The sequence below is a fragment of the Dermochelys coriacea genome, chromosome 21, assembly GCF_009764565.3.
Source record: "Dermochelys coriacea isolate rDerCor1 chromosome 21, rDerCor1.pri.v4, whole genome shotgun sequence".
NCBI classification, from domain to species: Eukaryota; Metazoa; Chordata; order Testudines; family Dermochelyidae; genus Dermochelys; species Dermochelys coriacea.
This window is the reverse complement of record NC_050088.1, coordinates 4,979,057-4,993,872: the sequence shown is the minus strand read 5'-3', so window position 1 is coordinate 4,993,872 and position 14,816 is coordinate 4,979,057. Positions and strand designations below refer to the sequence as shown.

At 42.7% G+C, this 14,816-nt stretch overlaps 1 protein-coding gene across 1 annotated transcript in view; it reads left to right on the top strand.

The window, feature by feature from the left end:
• The window catches only part of LOC119846317 (complement receptor type 1-like), a 158,525-nt gene that overhangs the window by 54,138 nt on the left and 89,571 nt on the right, over positions 1–14,816 (top strand). Inside the window, 7 exon segments of the mRNA XM_043500721.1 lie at positions 1,451–1,536; positions 2,412–2,606; positions 3,665–3,844; positions 5,391–5,576; positions 10,956–11,049; positions 12,659–12,744; positions 13,639–13,833. Coding sequence (XP_043356656.1) covers positions 1,451–1,536; positions 2,412–2,606; positions 3,665–3,844; positions 5,391–5,576; positions 10,956–11,049; positions 12,659–12,744; positions 13,639–13,833 — 1,022 coding nt within the window.

Genomic DNA, 14,816 nt, shown 5'->3' with positions numbered 1-14,816 from the left:
CTCCCAAGGGATGTTTCGGGGGGGTGGAAGATGTCCAGGTCCAGTCTCAATTAGATGTATCTGGCCGTGGGGAGGAAACTCCCTAGGGCAAGGCAGGCTCTCCGGCTGCACAGAGGTGGGAGTTAAGTCCCTTGGCTTATCCTGTAGATTGGTCCATATCCACAGAAATGTCTGAGGTCTTGTTGAAGGACTTGGTACTTTCTGTGCGGTAGCCTATAGGGGCGTCAGGCTTTGGAATTGTGCAGTCGTATGAGGTCTCTGTGTTTAAAGACCACTGGTTAGATCTTGGACAGTTAAGACGCTTGAATTTTGAATATGGAACAGGGAGATGGCAAGTGGGTGACGGCACAGGGCAGCTGTCTTGTCTCCCATTACTGCTGTCGGCAGTGTAATTCTATTTTACAAACTAGCAGCCGCTTGGCCCAATCTGCGCGTGTGCGCGCTCGCTCGCTCTTTCTCTCTCTCTCTCTCTCTCACTGTTCCCTGCCTTCACAGGAGATGGATTGCTTCAAGTTCTTTCACTTCAATTTAATCAAATGCTTGGTGTGTTCTGTAGTGAAGACCAAGTGTAAGCTTTGCCAGTATGTTGCAACTTTGTGTGTTGGGTTTAGCTGGATCTTCAGCTAAATGGACTTGGAAATGCAGTGCTTTTGGCTAAGCTCTCAAGGGTTAACACACTGTTGTTAATGTAGCCTCACACTCTAGAGAGCCAGACACACACACACACAGACACATACGTTGCTCCTTTAAATATGCTGACCGCACTTTAAGTACATTGCCTTTTAAAGTAGATCAGCAAGATGAGAAAGTAGTTGCTGACAGCAAGCTCCCTCTGTCCTGAGCCCTGTCGTGTTCTCCCCCACCTTTCTGTGGAGAAGGGCAACAGGGAGAGGGGGTACATCCTGACATAAGCACCCTTCTTCCCCCTCCACCCCTGCACAGCAAGCAGGAGGCTCCCCGGAGCAGCTCCAAGTCAGAGGACAGGAGCAGCACACGGCAGTGGGGGGAGGGACAGCTGAACTGCCCAACAATTGATAGCCTGCTGGGTTGCTGCCACACAGGGGAGCTGATGGGGCGGGGGGGCTGCCGATCCACCCTGGTTCGAAGCCCCCACCAGCTAGCTCCAACGGGCTGCTCTTTCTGCAAACAGTGGACAAAGCAGGCGGCTGCCAAACAACTACTTTAAATGAGCATTTTTCCCTAATTGATCATCAGCGAAAGAATGTTAACTGGGACGATGTTAAGTGAAGAGTTACTGTAGCTGAACCAATGTAGATGTGTACTGTAGACCTGGCCTTCCTGTTCCTTGTCCTATGGTGTTAGAGGTATCCCTTTTTTCAATGGTTTGTCTCCAGCTAGTGGCAGAAGAAACCATGTTCCACCTTTCGGGACTGTTAACTAGTTCTTTGCTTCCGTGAGTAACAAACTTGAACCGTTTTTCTTTCTTTAGGCACAGATTAATTGGAGCGACTTCTGCCCAATGTGTGCTTGTGGAAAATAGAGTTGATTGGGATAAGGAGGTTCCACTTTGCCAAGGTAAAGTAATGTAATGGTTTTAAGAACAGTTCATGTCTGGAGATGATGCAGCATAGCTGGTGCTTCAGAGGAGTCGGTCTGTTCTTGCTTTGGCATTTAATCCAAATGACAGTTTTGTTGGGGGGAGGAATGAAATCATACTGTGGTTCACCGTGATGTTTGGATGACTCCTACAGAATCTTTTTGTTTTGTTTGTTTTTGTACCTTTTAAATTGTTCACCTGGCACTGTTTAATATGCACAATCCAACAGGCCTCCTGGCTCCTCTTCACGATTGTATCTGTGTAATCCTCCTGTTCACTATGTAAAAGGCATGAAAAAGACTTCAGGAAGTTTTGACCCTTCCCAAATCTGACTATCCCCTTAAAATCTGAGGCTCTTTTGGAGTGAATCACAATTAATTTGCCTCTACCTTAATTTGATCTCTTGAATGCTTTCAGGGCTTGGTCTATCAATCATGCTGCTGATGTCCATCGTAGAATCAGCTGCTGCTAAAAGAACTGTTCTAGCTTAGTTTTCTGCTGGTGGAACAATAGTGTCTCTAGAGATGCCGGGCAAGAGGTTCTGGCTCCTTGAGGATAACGTTGGGAAGGAGCGCGCTCTGCTAAGGTCATCTTCCAGAGCGTGGTTTTTTGTTTTTGTTTGGAGCATCCTCCTTGAGCAATGGACGTACTGGGTTGGGTCAAGCCTAAAAGCAGAAAAACCTTCAGAATCTGAAAGGGGTATTGCTTCAAATGTTAAAATGGAATGTTAAGTACGCTTCCAAATGGCTAAATAGCTTTGATGGGGGGATCTGAGAGAACTTTCTTAGTGAAAACTCTTTGGTTCACCTGCAGTGGAAACTTTTAATTTTTATGTTGACATTCTTTGCTTCAGCAATACCTTGTCTTCCACCTCCTGATATCGCCCATGGATCCCATAATGGTCAGAGTGGAGAAGAGTTTTCCTTTGGCTCAGCGGTAACTTACAAATGTGACACGGGCTTGTCTCTCATTGGAGAGGCCTCCATTCATTGTACAACGAAAGATAATGTCAATGGAGAGTGGAGTGGGCCTGCCCCTGAATGCAAAGGTTAGTAGCGTGTGTTTTTTATCCCCTTCTTATTCTGTCCCCCAGGAAAAACTATATTTTGATTGCTAAGTAAACCCATAAACCTGAGGAAATTCAGTTAGTGCTTAGTGCCTCTAAATACGTATCGTGATAACTAGTTGCTTTTGGAAAACTAAAGCATGACTGACACTTCATAAATCATTCCTGGAAACAATTTTGCCTCTAATGCATCCTGTATTTTTTTTGTCTCCCTTCGGTGTTCCAAGACTGAGGTTAATTCTCAGGTCACAAACAGTTGATTTTTTTAGGTGGAGATAAACTCTTAAACTAAGGTTTTGCTTTTCTGCCAGTATCCTTCTGCTCAAGTGCTAAAGGGGAGTGGGCGGAGAGAGAGAGAGGCTTACAAGCAAGTTTGTTTGGCAACCCTCTTTTTCAGAACTCTCTGGGAGGGCTCCTTGGCAGCGAAGGCTCAGGTTTCTGTGAGTTCATATCACAGCCATAAAATTCTTAGGAGGGGGAAATAAAGGTCATTGTACAATCCTCATTTTAGTGACGGCAGTGCTCCTGCACATTATTGCATTTAGCTAACAATGCATTTATGTATTTGGTATTCAAGCATCTGCAACAACTTGGTTTTATTCTTGCTGCGTTACCCAGTGTAACAGCTGGGATTGAGGCTTTTTCAGAGGCATTAGGGCAGGTTGGTCATCTTGCTACTTAATATTAACTCCCCCAAAAGCAGGGAAGTTCAGTTCCAGAATGTCATTGTATGTATATCTCTTCTAGCTTGACCCAAATTCCTGATGGCGTCGTACAGTGATGATGATGAACTCATGCATTTTAGTGGAGGGTGGGGGAAGGGGCCTGATAGCCATACAGTTGGGTGCTGTGGTGTATGCAGACTAACGTCTTTTTAAAGGGAAAGATCCAGAGTTGTATAACTTTATTTTGAAATACATCTTGGTACCTGCTGTAGTCGAGTATCGGGGTGTTTTCTTCTTTCCTCTAATTCTACCCCCCCCCCCACACTAAATGCTTCCTGTGCCAAACGTTCTTACGCTGGTACTTTTAATTTTCAGTGGTCAAGTGTCCCGAGCCAGAAGTTAAAAATGGAAAAAAGCAATCTGGGTTTGGACCTGACTATTCATATGGAAACACCGTAATATTTGAATGCGATTCTGGCTATACTCTGATTGGTAGCAGTTCAGTTAAATGTGAAGCTAACAATTCATGGGTTCCATCTTTGCCAACTTGTCTAGGTAAGTATAAGCAGTTGTGTTGAACCTTTTATATGCTAATGTTTAGCAATGTTAGAATGATGTAAAGTTTGAGTGTCTGTGTCCCCTTTTTGTCATCGGCGTAACACGTACTACACCTACAACTTCCCCTCCAGGAGGAATAAAAGATACTTCTGGTGAGTTGGAAGAACTTTTGGTTATTTAAAGCTTCCCATTTTTTGCATGTACTTTCTACAAGACTGAAAATGGAAGTGTGAAATTCACAAAGAACATTTCATCTGTAAGTTCTGGAGCAGCCTGCGTGTTGGCATGTGGCTGATGTGGAACCACACTTCTGCTAGCCTTCAGCCCCCGGGAGTGCTTTTGCCCGGGAGAAGGCTCATTGGCATGGCTTCTGCCTTGGAGGCTAAACTCTGTCCCGTATTGTGAGATGGTATTACTACCCAGCGCCTGCTGCTGTAGGATGAGGAATGTCTCCTGTCATAGTTGGAGGTAGGCTAGGGAAAAGAAACAGCCACTTTGAACAGGAGGTAAAGATGCAGCTGCTTTGCTGTACCAGTTTCAGTAAAACAAAGTTCGGGGTCTAAGACTCCTAAAGATTATAAAATGAGCCAGTTCCTGTGTTACAGCCTTAGGTTTGTGACTGTACAGAAATAGATTAAAATTTTTTATTAAAGCTAACGTTAAAATGATCTAATACATAGGTTAAGAAGAGTGTCTGTACATCTGGGTATAATGCTTAAATTATCCAAGAGTACAAAATTTGTACCTTATGACTTTCAAACCATATAGTACATAATCTACAGTATCCCAAATTACGGTTGTTAAACTCAGTGATACGGTTAAGGTATTGGCATCCAATTATTCAGGTACATAACTCATAAAAGGTTATACTAAGAGTATCTTATGGAAAGCAAATACAGCAACGAGTTAATATTGCCCCTCGGTAACTGAGAATTTAGGATCGGTTGGCCTTTAGAAAATACAATACAGTACATCGGGAAGCATTTTGGTTACTTTCCCCACTTTGTTTCTCATTAGCACTTGCCCTCATGCCTGTCGTACAGTTTCCATGCATCACGTGAGAAATATGAAAGTTACCTGTTTCAGATAGAGATTTCCACCAGCTGTTCTCACTTCTTTCTAATGCCAGACACGTTTCGTGTACGCTTCTATAGATTGCTCCCTTGGTCTCCTTTGCCCTGTACGTCACCTTCTTTCATGTCACTCTGTGTGGTTGCAACACTCTCTTTGAGCCTGTGCTACGTTAGATCATAAAACCTGTGAGGTGGAGCAATGTCTTGTTTTGCACAATGTACTTGCCCTACGTTACCATACACGCTCAGGGTGATGTATACATGGTAAATGTAAAATTTTAATGTACTGTAGTTTTGTATCAAGCCCGTTCAGTAAACTAGCTTCAAGACTCTAATGAAAACAAGTACATCCAAATTGTCGGCAGTAAAATCATTTTGTGGCTTCTCAGAAACAAGTATTCTGTTACAACAGACTACTGAATTTTTTTCATAGTTAACTTTTTCCCTTCCTTGTCTGTCTCTATTGCTAGGCACTTGTAATTCTCCTCCAAGGTTGCATTTTGCTGAGCTGTCTGGGGTCGTGAATGATTCCTATCTTGTTGGGACCAAACTGAAATACTCCTGTCGCCCAGGATACATTTTGAGCTCTGGAAAGTCTCCCTTGGTTACGTGTCTTGAAAATTCAACATGGTCAGTAGACCCTGAGTTTTGTGTAGGTGAGTATCTTTGTTGCTTTTCCATTTCAATTGATGTGCAAGCCATCTTTTATTGGTAAGTGGTTCACAGTTTAACACTGGTATCCATAAACACTTTCTAAATACATTTTGGATAGTTTTGTTATATTAGTAGTTGACTTTAGAAAGAAAAATGCAGCAGAATGCTTCCGTGTCTTTGTAGGCTTCAAGAGCAGCTGAAATACAAAATTCCAGTAACTTCAGCCTTCTGTGCTGAATACTCTCAAATAGGATTCAGAGGAGGAATAGGTTTACCACATTTCTTCCTGCTTTTTAGGCCATGTGCTGAATAGCTGCCTTTCTAGAACATCAACATCTTATGTAGGGTAGTAGATATAAACTTAAGAATAGTGTAGTTCTTCTCTCCCAGAAACCCCACTCTCCACATAATGTGCGTGTGACTGGGAAGCATTCAGTGCACACCAGTGAAGTTATTGGAATTTGATACTCTACCTATGCGGGTCAGCTTTAAATGGAGGTATAAAATAAAGGACATCTAAGTTGTAACCTTTTTAGTTTCCCTAATGATCTAGGTTCTTACTATGTCACCTCTTTTAACTTTATTCAAGTGGGTGCCACAGAACACTGGACAACTACAACTTGGTGTGGTTGAATTCATTGTGTTCATAGTATGTCCTGTTGATAGTAGAGGGAACATCACAAATACTGCAATAAAGTGAAACACTTTGGTGTGATAAGTGTCTGTCTTTTTTGAAAACAAATTATAGAATTCAGCCCTACTGAATTCACTGTACTAAAAGTAAACCCAGTATTGAATAATGTGTTGCAAACTTGGTCAAAATACTAATTCATAACAAAACTTAGAAAATACTTCTCTTGGCTTCATTGCTAAGAGTACAATAAGATTTTTGCAAGTTTCCTCATCTCAAGACTATAGATGCTATATTCCATGCAGAATTTCCTAATAAATGAGGAACTACAGTAACTAGTAAGGATATATACAGTTGGATGTTGAACCTTAACTCTACCTTCTTGTGCATACCTTTTAACTTATGATTTAATTTGTCGAATACTGATGGGGATTTCTTGAATAGCCTTATACTTACCTACTCTGGGTTGAGAAAATACGTTATATATAGGCCCTGATTCAGCAAAGCACTTAGTGTGTTCTTGTTTTGCTGAATCGATCAGGCCTTAGTAAATAGGTCACAATTTTTACATGACTCGTCTGAATTCAGAGATTTTTTTTTTTTTCCCAGTACAATAATAAAAAGTGCTAACTTTATCTTTGCTTGGATACAGTTGTGAGAGGGTCAGGCCAGATGGCTACAGGAGAGTAATAGAAGGCAGATATATTAGCCCAGGCTCAGTAGGTCACTTTTCCCTGGATAAGATAACAGGGAAGGTTCCAGAACAATCGGGAACCTTCTGGAGACAATTAAAACAGGTTGATTAGAACACCTGCAGCCAATCAAGAAGCTGCTAGAATCCATTAAGGCAGGCTAATAAGGGCACCTGGGTTTTAAAAAAGAGCTCACTTCAGTTTGTGGTGTGCGTGTGAGGAGCTGGGAGCAAGAGGCACTAGGAGCTGAGTGTGTAAACGCGGACTGTTGGAGGACTGAGGTGCACAAGCATTATCAGACACTAGGAGGAAGGTCCTATGATGATGATAAAGAGGGTGTTGGGAGGAGGCCATGGGGAAGTAGCCCAGGGAGTTGTAGCTGTCGCACAGCTGTTCCAGGAGGCACTCTAGACAGCTGCATTCCACAGGGCCCTGGGCTGGAACCCGGAGTAGAGGGCAGGCCCGGGTTCCCCCCAAATTCTCCCATCTCCTGGTCAGACACAGGAGGAATCGATCTGGACTGTGAATTCAGAAAAACGGTCATGCTGAGGGCTGCCGTGAAGCTCCAAGGCGAGCGAATCTGCCAATGAGCGCAAGACCCATCAACTTTGTCACACAGTATGTCTACATTGAACTCCATATAGATATGATGACTTTTTGATACAGTTCATTCTTCATGGGAATAAGTCTACTACGGGAGAATGCCCCTACAAGAGCTATTTGTGAGGCTAAGAAAAGCTCTTCCACTGAGCTTGACTGAAGAACCTGCGGTTTTTAGCTGTCTAAAATCAGGATTCACGTATCAAGAAACTTCAATAACAAATATTTACAAAACGCAAAACAAGCCTGTGGAACATACTGCCGCAAAATGGAGGCAAAGAACATGGTAGGGTTCAAAAAAGGATGAGACAATTAGAACCAGGTCTGGCAAACATGTTGCTTAATGTTGCTCATGTGAATAGTCCGCTGCTTCATAGAGTTTAATGCTAGAAGTAATTGTGCCTAGATGTATAATTTTTGCATTATACGGTACTAGAATGAATTTTGTTTGAACGGACCCAGAGGATCCAGATTGCTTTGCAGGACTGCCCTGTCCTGCTTTATCACTCCCCCAGTCTTTGTGTCAGCTGCAAATTTTATCAGGAGTGATTTTTGTTTACTTCCAGTCAACTGATTAAAATGTTGAATAGCATCAGGTCTAGGACCGATCCCTGCACTTCAGAATTCTACTAGAAACATATTTGTTTGATGATGATTCCCACTGATGACTGCTCCTTGAGATGTCAGTTAGCCAGTTCTTGTATGCAGAGGTGGTGCAGCCGTGTCAATCCCAAGATATTAGCGAGACAAAGTGGGTGAGATAATATCATTTATTGGACCAACTTCTGTTTGTGAGAGAGATAAGCTTTCGAGCTTACACACCATTCTTCTTGGTCTCAGAAATGTATTCCAAGCCTGAAGACTAGCTCTGTGTTAGGTCGAAAGGTTCTCACCCACAGAAGTTGGTTCAATAAAAGATATTGCCTCACCTTCTTAGCCAATTCTTAGTCCATTTAACTTGTGCTCTATTGATACTGAAGTGTTAATTTTTTGTTTAGAACGTTGTGTGGTACTAAATCAAACAGCTTACAAAAGTCTAGGCATATTACATCACTTGCATTTATCAAACATCTATGTAACTTCAAAGAATGACAGAGGTTTATCAAACAAACCTGATTTTTCCATAATGATAAACCCATTGTTTCATGTTCTCGGTGTGTGTATATCAATCTCCCCTCTGTTTTTTCCACCAAATGCATCCGATGAAGTGAGCTGTAGCTCACGAAAGCTTATGCTCTAATAAATTTGTTAGTCTCTAAGGTGCCACAAGTACTCCTTTTCTTTTTGCGAATACAGACTAATACGGCTGCTACTCTGAAACCTGATTTTCCATAAAACCATATTGATTGGTATTAATTATATTTCTGTTGTTAATTCCTTTATGAATTGGAAAAATTTTCCCTACACTGCACAAGAGGTCAGAACAGATTTGCCCTTGGAATTGATGAATCCCACAATACCTTTTAAATTATAATGCCTGTGAGTGAGATCATGTTAACTAGTCTGTAATTACATAGGTCATTCAGCTTGCCCTTTTTGAATACTGGCACAAGATCAGCGCTCTTCCCCATTCTTCTTGAATTTCCAGTTACTCTAACTTCTTATAAATCTTAATCCAGTGGGTTAGAGTTCTCCTTGGCCGACTTTTTAGGATACTTGGGTGCAAGTTATCCCAAGATTTTGATTTAACAATGTTTATCCCTAGCAGATGTAGTTTAACTTCCTCCTTAATTACTAATAGACAGAGAAATACTTCATCAGACTCTTGTGATGAGACTACATTGTCGTACTTCTTTCCAAATACAAAAGGGAAATATTGACTGAACACTCCTGCCTTTCTTGTATCGTAATTGTTTTACCCATCTCCGTTTTAGTAACAGGTTTGTACCTTTACTACGCGTGGTTTACTCAATGTATCATCCAGACTAATGAGAATCTGTCACCCCTGCCCTCTAACCTGGGGTGCCCTTTACAATGCTTTGTTGCTGTAGCCTCCAGTCTGGACTACTCACAAACGGTCTCCAATGTGCAAGTCACTCCCAGCTAGGTCTCAGTCAGCCATACCTTTGTTCTCACCGGCCTCGCTTATACTGCAAGGTGACCCCAACAAATTCCTAGTATTTCCTCGCCCCCCTCCCAAAATGTACGTCTTGTATTGCCCAGCCCTCTCCCGGACAATACAAATTCATTTCGAGTCCCTCTTTCTTGTTACCCAAATAGAGTTTCACAGACACTTCAATTTAAACACACTGGATTAGATCAAACAAGTTTATTAACTACAAAGATTTTAAGTGATTGTAAGTGATGAGGCATAAGTCCGAAAGGGTTACAAGAGAAGTCAAGATAAAACACAACTGGTGCCCAAGTTAAAAAAACTCCTGTTAAATTCAAAATAAAGTTTTTCTTACCATATGCTCTCAGCAGTCTTGCTGACCAAACTTCTTAGGTGAGGACCCCTTCTTCAGCTTAGTGGCTGCTTCCTTTGTCTCGTCTAGTGCAGTGAGTTGATTGCCAGTTGACACAAAGTCTATAGGGAAAAGAACTTCCCTGCTGCTTTTCCTCTTTTTTCTTCTTGTTGGAGACTGCTTATTGCTTAAATGCAAATTAAGCAAAACACACATTGCTTTGAGACAGACCTGTTTGCCAACTTGTGCTGTAGGTTTGCAACATGAGTTAACATTATATAGGGAAATCTTATAACTTCAAATACAATGTTACCATGCATTTTATCAGGACAGTATTGACCAGTAAACTATACGTTTTCAGATGTTTCCTCACAAGACACACTTGGTACAAAGATTTTTACAGCAGTCTCTAGGGTGTGGACACGGGTACATTCTCTTACAGAAGGATTTCTTTTGTCCCTAATGAACTTCAAAACCTTCTCCTTATTGTCTGTAACCGTGCCACTTGTGATTCTTTCACTGATGTCTTTAGTGCCCCATATCAGTTTTTACATTTTGTAACTTATGCCGTCTATCCTACCCCCCCCCCCCCGTGTCTTGTGTTGGTTTTTATTTGTAACTGGTGCCAGTTGAGGTCATAGGGTCCACCCACATGAATATGGTTTTGCATATGAGTTTTCAGGTTTTGGGCCTTAACATGTGCAATATGAATATTTGCACTTGTACTAAATCTGCAAGGGGATTTTAATTCTCTTGTTTCGGGATATAAGGCAACCACTGTCTGTGTGGGATTGATTAGGAAGCATCATCCCTCTTCCACTTCTCCTCGCTTCCCATGGGCATCTAACAAAATTATCCGTAACGTGGGTTTTAACCTTTCCTCCTTAGCCTTTGGTGCTGACTGCTGTCGTACAGGACAGATACTGGACTCCAAGACCATTGGCTTTGATCTGCCATAGTATTTGCTATGTTAGGGGGTGCAAGTTAGCATATCCCCTTTTTCCCATTAAGGTAACCTGAAGTCACACTAATACTAGCCTTGTTCTCTTCTAGGAAGACCATGTAAACCACTAGAACTAGAAAATGGCAGGGTTGATTTAACGGATCTCCGGTTTGGTGCGACGGCAAACTTCTCCTGTAATGAAGGGTGAGTGGCGAATTGCTTCTTTGGACTAACTAACAGAATCTAGACTGGTGTAAAACCGCTGGTGAAGTCTGGCAAAATGAAACTGGAAAGCCTGCTTCACTTCAAGAACATAAGTGAGTGGTGTGCTATAAATATGTATCCATGGGCTGGGCCCTTGTTTAGAATTATACCTGTGATTTTTAAAGGAGTTGAAGGAAGATAACCACTCGGCTATGGTTGTCATTCAGTGGGAGATGGGCATCTAACTCGCTCAGGTGCTTTTGAAGATCGCAGCCTAGAGTCCTCAGGAGATCATCCAGCCGGGGTTGGGTTATGAGCTTGAGAGTTCCACCTCAGGGGTCATGTGGCACTTACTGACCCGTGCCATCTCTCCCTTTTTACAGGGGTTTCTGTGTGGGTCCTGGGAGCTAGTGGCAGAATATTGCCCATAAAATGCCACACCAGGTAGAGGCAGACCTCTTCCTGCTCTGCAATAGGTAATATTTGTCTGTCCCTCCCTTATAGACGTTGTTATTACCCAGGATAGCATCAAGTGCAGTAGTTGCTTTTGTCCATATAGGGTTATGTTGCCAGGCCTTGGGGAATCAAAAATAGCTTGTGACTTCCTTGCACTGAGCAGGTGTGTTTTGGATTTTTGAGGTTTCAAAGTTTAAGGCCAGAAGGGACCACCAGATCCTCCAGTCTGACCTCCTGTTTATCACAGGCCACTAACACTTCCCAGAGACCACATACTGGCAGGCCCTCTGGCTGCACAGAAGCAGGAATTAAGTCCCTTGGCTTATCCTGTAGATTGGTCCATATCCTGCCTTCTGGATGAAGTAGGTTTGATCCACAGAAATGTCTGAGCTCTTGTTGAAGGACTTGGTACTTTCTGTGCGGTAGCCTATAGGGGCGTAAGGCTTTGGAATTGTGCAGTCGTATGAGGTCTCTGTGTTTTAAAGACCACTGGTTAGATCTTGGACAGTTAAGATGCTTGAATTTTGAATATGGAACAGGGAGATGGCAAGTGGGTGACCGCACAAGGCAGCTGTCTTGTCTCCCATTACTGCTGTCAGCAGTGTAATTCTATTTTACAAACTAGCAGCCGCTTGGCCCAATCTGCAAGCAGGAGACTCCCGGGAGCAGCTCCAAGTCAGAGGACAGGAGCAGCACACGGCAGTGGGGGGAGGGACAGCTGAACTGCCCAACAATTGATAGCCTGCTGGGTGGCTGCCACACAGGGGAGCTGATGGGGCGGGGGGCTGCCGATCCACCCTGGTTCGAAGCCCCCACCAGCTAGCTCCAACGGGCTGCTCTTTCTGCAAGCAGTGGACAAAGCAGGCGGCTGCCAAACAACTACTTTAAATGAGCATTTTTCCCTAATTGATCATCAGCGAAAGAATGTTAACTGGGACGATGTTAAGTGAAGAGTTACTGTAGCTGAACCAATGTAGATGTGTACTGTAGACCTGGCCTTCCTGTTCCTTGTCCTATGGTGTTAGAGGTATCCCTTTTTTCAATGGTTTGTCTCCAGCTAGTGGCAGAAAGAAACCATGTTCCATCTTTCGGGACTGTTAACTAGTTCTTTGCTTCCGTGAGTAACAAACTTGAACCGTTTTTCTTTCTTTAGGCACAGATTAATTGGAGCGACTTCTGCCCAATGTGTGCTTGTGGAAAATAGAGTTGATTGGGATAAGGAGGTTCCACTTTGCCAAGGTAAAGTAATGTAATGGTTTTAAGAACAGTTCATGTCTGGAGATGATGCAGCATAGCTGGTGCTTCAGAGGAGTCGGTCTGTTCTTGCTTTGGCATTTAATCCAAATGACAGTTTTGTTGGGGGGAGGAATGAAATCATACTGTGGTTCACCGTGATGTTTGGATGACTCCTACAGAATCTTTTTGTTTTGTTTGTTTTTGTACCTTTTAAATTGTTCACCTGGCACTGTTTAATATGCACAATCCAACAGGCCTCCTGGCTCCTCTTCACGATTGTATCTGTGTAATCCTCCTGTTCACTATGTAAAAGGCATGAAAAAGACTTCAGGAAGTTTTGACCCTTCCCAAATCTGACTATCCCCTTAAAATCTGAGGCTCTTTTGGAGTGAATCACAATTAATTTGCCTCTACCTTAATTTGATCTCTTGAATGCTTTCAGGGCTTGGTCTATCAATCATGCTGCTGATGTCCATCGTAGAATCAGCTGCTGCTAAAAGAACTGTTCTAGCTTAGTTTTCTGCTGGTGGAACAATAGTGTCTCTAGAGATGCCGGGCAAGAGGTTCTGGCTCCTTGAGGATAACGTTGGGAAGGAGCGCGCTCTGCTAAGGTCATCTTCCAGAGCGTGGTTTTGTGTGTTGTGTTTGTGTTTTTTGTTTTTGTTTGGAGCATCCTCCTTGAGCAATGGACGTACTGGGTTGGGTCAAGCCTAAAAGCAGAAAAACCTTCAGAATCTAAAGGGGTATTGCTTCAAATGTTAAAATGGAATGTTAAGTACGCTTCCAAATGGCTAAATAGCTTTGATGGGGGGATCTGAGAGAACTTTCTTAGTGAAAACTCTTTGGTTCACCTGCAGTGGAAACTTTTAATTTTTATGTTGACATTCTTTGCTTCAGCAATACCTTGTCTTCCACCTCCTGATATCGCCCATGGATCCCATAATGGTCAGAGTGGAGAAGAGTTTTCCTTTGGCTCAGCGGTAACTTACAAATGTGACACGGGCTTGTCTCTCATTGGAGAGGCCTCCATTCATTGTACAACGAAAGATAATGTCAATGGAGAGTGGAGTGGGCCTGCCCCTGAATGCAAAGGTTAGTAGCGTGTGTTTTTTATCCCCTTCTTATTCTGTCCCCCAGGAAAAACTATATTTTGATTGCTAAGTAAACCCATAAACCTGAGGAAATTCAGTTAGTGCTTAGTGCCTCTAAATACGTATCGTGATAACTAGTTGCTTTTGGAAAACTAAAGCATGACTGACACTTCATAAATCATTCCTGGAAACAATTTTGCCTCTAATGCATCCTGTATTTTTTTGTCTCCCTTCGGTGTTCCAAGACTGAGGTTAATTCTCAGGTCACAAACAGTTGATTTTTTTAGGTGGAGATAAACTCTTAAACTAAGGTTTTGCTTTTCTGCCAGTATCCTTCTGCTCAAGTGCTAAAGGGGAGTGGGCGGAGAGAGAGAGAGGCTTACAAGCAAGTTTGTTTGGCAACCCTCTTTTTCAGAACTCTCTGGGAGGGCTCCTTGGCAGCGAAGGCTCAGGTTTCTGTGAGTTCATATCACAGCCATAAAATTCTTAGGAGGGGGAAATAAAGGTCATTGTACAATCCTCATTTTAGTGACGGCAGTGCTCCTGCACATTATTGCATTTAGCTAACAATGCATTTATGTATTTGGTATTCAAGCATCTGCAACAACTTGGTTTTATTCTTGCTGCGTTACCCAGTGTAACAGCTGGGATTGAGGCTTTTTCAGAGGCATTAGGGCAGGTTGGTCATCTTGCTACTTAATATTAACTCCCCCAAAAGCAGGGAAGTTCAGTTCCAGAATGTCATTGTATGTATATCTCTTCTAGCTTGACCCAAATTCCTGATGGCGTCGTACAGTGATGATGATGAACTCATGCATTTTAGTGGAGGGTGGGGGAAGGGGCCTGATAGCCATACAGTTGGGTGCTGTGGTGTATGCAGACTAACGTCTTTTTAAAGGGAAAGATCCAGAGTTGTATAACTTTATTTTGAAATACATCTTGGTACCTGCTGTAGTCGAGTATCGGGGCGTTTTCTTCTTTCCT